This window comes from Solanum lycopersicum, chromosome 8 (assembly GCF_036512215.1).
Source record: "Solanum lycopersicum chromosome 8, SLM_r2.1".
NCBI lineage: Eukaryota > Viridiplantae > Streptophyta > Magnoliopsida > Solanales > Solanaceae > Solanum > Solanum lycopersicum.
Window position 1 is genome coordinate 41103482 of NC_090807.1, and position 5288 is coordinate 41108769.

The 5288-nt window shown below is 34.1% G+C and overlaps 1 protein-coding gene across 1 annotated transcript; it reads right to left on the bottom strand.

Moving 5' to 3' along the window:
- Window positions 1–208: 208 nt before the first annotated feature.
- On the bottom strand, window positions 209–4501 carry LOC101263535 (probable linoleate 9S-lipoxygenase 5). The gene is made up of 9 exons (XM_004244842.5): window positions 3944–4501; window positions 3211–3500; window positions 2892–3132; window positions 2454–2795; window positions 2270–2355; window positions 2027–2134; window positions 1614–1918; window positions 1246–1509; window positions 209–1132 (listed from the first exon to the last, which is right to left on the bottom strand). Exons 1-9 carry the CDS (start codon window positions 4137–4139, stop codon window positions 379–381), a joined length of 2586 nt encoding a protein of 861 aa, XP_004244890.1. The 5' UTR covers window positions 4140–4501; the 3' UTR covers window positions 209–378.
- Between the last annotated feature and the right edge of the window lie 787 nt (window positions 4502–5288).

The following is a 5288-nucleotide window of genomic DNA, read 5'->3' on the forward strand; positions in this document are numbered from 1 at the left end:
GAAGGGTCAAGTCACCAAAGCTTATCCGATCACATCGGGGACCATACCAACCATTTTCGGAACAAAAATCCAAGCATAAAAATGCTAAGGGGAAGGGCAAAATTGTCATTTCACAATTATAAGCAAATTCACAAGAACTAGGACATTGCATTGATGCTACATTTTAAAATATGAGCAATCTTGAATAATAAAATGGAGATAATAGATATAAAGGGAAGAATATGATTATTGTCTTATTCAAATGTTCTACCAATGCATATAATACATATATATATATATAGAAATATATTAAGAAAAAGTTACATCACACAAACTTGAGGTTGTAATTGAATAAAAGAAAAAAAATGAAACTTGACGATGTAGATTTAAATGAAAGTACTATATTGACACACTATTAGGTATTCCTTTGCCTGTGAGTCCCTGTTCACTTGTAGGGAAGAGCAATGTATATGGAACTTTAACAGGCCCTGACCTATTTTTCCATTGCTCATCACCATTCATCTGTATAATTTGATCCTCGATCTCACTTAACTTCTTCCCAAATCTCTCAAAAGCAGCAATGGATTCTTGATCCTTTGTCCATTCGGATGAGTCCCGTTGTCCAAGGTAAATCTCATCTGATGCATGCCTTGATAATATTTCTATGAGAGAAATTCCTAGTAATGTCTGTAGTTGAGGAGTGATTGTTTTCAAGTATGCCTTGTCAGGATTTGTCTTGAGTTCTTCATACTCAGGAGTTCCTGGCTCAGGCATGAATCTTCGACTTAATGTTGGGCGATTTGGGAGGTACCCTGCATAAGGATATTGCCCAAAATTGACTGCTGCATGAAGTGCTGATGCTATCCAAATAATAATAGTGCAAGAATCTATTAGCTCTTGCCGAATTTGCATTTTAGGCCACCAAGGTTCATCTTTCTTGTCACCATGTCCTTCTTCTCGTAGTTCCTTCCACCACGCTTGGAGTTCATTATCTTTCAAAAGTGATTCATCTGATTTATAATAGAAGTTGCAATACTCTGTTACCCAACTTTTGATTGCTGACCATATTTGTAAGCCATCAACAGCATAAGGATAGTCTTGAATTAGCAAGCGAACACCATGTGGGGAACTTGAGTCCTCTACGGCCACTCCTCTAAAATCAAATGATATTATAGTTCATATTAGCAAAATCAAAACACCTGGAATTTAAACTTCAACAACAACCATATTTTTCTAGTAAATTTGGTTCTAAATTATAATTTATACCTCTTAATAAGATCTGCTGGAAGTGCTTGTTCAGGAAAAACCCAACTTTTGTAAACTACAGCTGACATTTCCATCGCATATTTGGCAGGAAAAACTGTCATCTCAAGAACTCCACCAGCATTGATTAAGATCTGTCTTGCCAAAGCATTTATGTTCATCGTGTCACGAAAATGAGGATGTAAAAGCTTATGAATTGGGTGAAGCACACTTAGTTGCCTGTTTGTTGCAATCACGAACGGCTCAATGGCTGCATGTGTATTCAACCTAAGAAAATGACACAAATATTATTTCAATACGATTTGACAAAGAACTGAAGTTTTAATTATGACTCATAATTCCTTTAGAGAAGTCTAAAAACACAATTTTACCAGTGACTAATTAGCTGATGAACACCGGAGTCATTCACTGCAACATAAGCTTTAGCCAATTGCCATATCGAACCTTCAACACCTTGATTAGCTGGGGTATAAACTTTGCTAACAGCACCAAGATGATCGCCATCTGGATGTGGCAAGCTTAGTTCAATTGCTACAGGCTTCATTGTTCCATCATCTTGCAAGAATAGCAAAGTTCTTGAGGCGTAGAGTTTTGTGTTTGTTGTGTTTATTCTCCTCACATATGGCATAAGGATGTCATGGTGGTTTAGTATGTAAAGCCTGTTAGTCTTGATTGCCTGTAAATAACATTGGTAATTGAGTTTTTACTCAGGGCTTTTGAATGAAATCTACTCCTACTTGAAGTGTTTAAGCAAAATAATCTGAAAGACAGATAAATGAATTACATCATCGATCGTTAGCCCATCTAGTGTATTCTCTATATGCTCTTTGGTTATTGTACTGTTTTGGTTGCCATATACTTCAGGATCTAACTCGCTTTTTGGAGGGAATTCCTATAAATTAGAAAAAACATAAAACAATATGTTATAAGTACGGAACGAAAAGGTGAAGTAGAAACAAAGCTACCAACTCCTCTTTTCGAAACACAGGTCTGTGATGTATATGTGATCTCAATGAAGCCAACTTACTTGGAGTCTGCTGATTATGACAGGATTTACTCCGGCAAGCATTTCTCTTGCAAATTCCTCATCAGTCCTCCATGAACTTTTATCCTCTGAAAAAAAGAATTCCACAAATCACACGTAACAACAAATATTCAGGATAGTACAACAATGGTAATAGGTATACGTCTTAGTAAGTAATTATAAATACCTTGAAGAACTTGAGGTGTTGGGAATTTAAACTTTCCTTCACCATCGGTTCGGATAATTTCTTTTAGAATCTCTAGAGGAATGCTATCAGTAAGGGCTTTAAGAAAAGGGCCTTGGGGCAATTTGATTCCTCCTTCATAAAGTTTCATTACATCCTCAAAGCTATCAAACTCATCGGGTGTGCTATCAAAGAGAGCTTGAAACTCGGGGATAAGGAACTGAACAATGGATTTCAAAGCATATGTCAGGAAGTCCGACAACTTAATGTGTCCAAAACGCTCGTCTCTTGGTACATAGATGTCTAAACTCATAAGTAGTGGAATCCTACTTTCACTTTTAGGATCTGTTCAGAATGAAAAACACGATATATGTCAGCCGAAGTTGCTTTCATCGAAATCAACATGCTAAATGATTCTGACGATAATAAATATAATATAACCTGCTTTTGTTGGCTTTCTGCCTGTTCTTCCTCTACGAGGGTATGGAAACTCAGCAGATCCTCCGAGGATAGTCCTGGCATACTGTTTGCCTTTTTCTGGATCACCCAAGTCATTGTATAACGCGTAGTCATAAACTCTGTCCCATTCCTCAAGCTTTCCATTTCCATCTCCTCTTAAGTTCACTAGCTCTTTTTCTCTGTAATTGCGCAATGGTTCTGGTGTTTCACCCGGAAGATATGCCTGCATTAATAATCAAAATTCTTCTTACTAAAGAATATCTCTTTTAACTAAATCATATATGTAACGCCAGATATATACCTGATTAGCAAAGAAAATGCGTTCTGATTTGTATCTTTTAGCAGGATAAACCCAAGAATTGCAGACAAAATGAACGCTGCCGTGATTAGGAACATCTTCAAGGGTGAGTGACTTGAGATAAAACTCATTGAAGTGGAAATTATTGATAATAAATGCCCCTGGTACGCCAATATCATCGTCCCAATCAAACGTAACGTCAAAGGCAGATTCACCTGCTACTAATGAGGTTCCTGTAGTGAGCCACTTCTCCAAGTATGCTGGATTGCTACGTTTACCTTGTAAAGTATTTCCTGCCAAATCGATTCGATTCACCAAATATTAAATTACTATCTGCAGTTACGTTCTAAAGAAACAAAAAAAAAAATATTAATATGAATATGTATAACAAAAATCAAGGGTGGCTCGATAGTGTTAAAAAAAATATATACCTTAGGCTCACAAATTTAAGGGGTCTTATCTTTAATAATAATATGCTATAAGTTATTATTTTTTAACAAATATTTAATACTATTTGTCGAAAAAGTATATTTTTCATGAAAATGAAGGAAATATTAGAAGAAATTTGACATATTTGGAATACTATATCTAGTGAAAAATAACTTAAAATTATATCAAACGTTATTAACTATTCAAGTTTAAAGTCCCGTTTGATTTTTGTGTTGGGCCACTAATATGCTTGAGCCGCTTTTGACAAAAATAACTCTTAACGACAATAAAAATACACGGTGTTTACCAGGATCAGCATGAACAGCGCTGATCAACTGCAAAGACACGCGTTTCCCAAGGAACTCGAGTACTCCATCAAGAAGAGAGGCATTGACATCATTAAAGTCCAATACATTCTTCTTCATCAACACAACTGTTCCTTTAACCTTTTTTACATTTTCACTTTTCCCAGAGATTACTTCCACAATTTTTTCCAGTAACATGATGATTATCTTCTTAAAAAAAAAAAATACTATAATATAACTTTCAATCTCTAAGCTTTTCAAACAAATGAATGAGTTTTGTTATGTGATGTTACAATGGGACGAGTCGGTATTTATAGCCAGCAGTATGTATCTGCTTGTCAAAATATATTACTTTGACAAAAAAATATATTAGAAAAACGATTAAAGAAAGCCCATATATAATTATGAAAGAGTTAGACTTGAATATTGTATCAAATTATACACTGAACGCAAGTTTCTTGGCTAATTTTAACTGATCTTATCTTAAATTATAATGGTATATATTTGACTGTATTTTGTTGAAGCAGCCCCTATTGGTCGTTTGTACCCCACAGAAAACCAACTGGACTGAAATCTAATGCCCTTTTGGAATATATTGGACTTCCACTCTTGAATTCGTCGTTTAGTTTAGCCGCCAGCTAGTAGGTAGATGACGCGGTTCAAAGAAATTATAAATATGTAATACAGTTTGGATTTTCATGTTTGTCGGAAATGTTCAAATATGTCATCGAACTTTGAGAAAAAAAATTATTTATGTAATAGGTTATATGTTTGGTTCATCAATGTCATTTTTGTTTAAAAAAAGCTTAATCCTGTCATTTTTTTCAACCAAAAATAGTTATAATTTTACAAAATCATTTCTTACACGTGGTCAATTATGACTCTATACATTATTATTTAAATTATTTTGTAAGGAAAAATCCTCAAATTTGAAAAAAGAAACTCATGTATGCGATTTGTTAAAAGTTTGGTTCATTTATGACATTCAATTAACAAATGATGGTATACATGAACCTTTTTTCAAACCAAAATGACATGAATAAGCAAACTTTTAGCATATGACATAAAAGAAAACTCTTTTTTGAAAAAAGTTTAATGAAATATTTGAGCCTTTTCCTTATTTAAAAAAAAACACATCACAAAATTAATTTAAAAAGTTAAGTCTGACGTGTCACTTGTGGTTTAGGATATGGATTTATAATGATGATGTGTTTGGGATATTAAGTCTTGGGTCAACTTGTGTTTGGTAATTAGATTACGCCAATTTGATCGACTTCCTAATTATAATGATAAAATAACAGTTTAAAATTTCTAATGATACGTTCATTAGCTTGTTAGATTAAGGTA

Excerpts from the sequence above, each read along its gene's own strand:
- LOC101263535 (XM_004244842.5), bottom strand. The coding sequence starts at position 4,139 with ATGTTACTGGAAAAAATTGTGGAAGTAATCTCTGGGAAAAGTGAAAAT. Across the intron at positions 2,796-2,891 it reads CAGAAAGCCAACAAAAGCAG|ATCCTAAAAGTGAAAGTAGG; the intron begins GTTATATTATAT and ends CATTCTGAACAG. Across the intron at positions 2,135-2,269 it reads TCATAATCAGCAGACTCCAA|GAATTCCCTCCAAAAAGCGA; the intron begins GTAAGTTGGCTT and ends TCTAATTTATAG.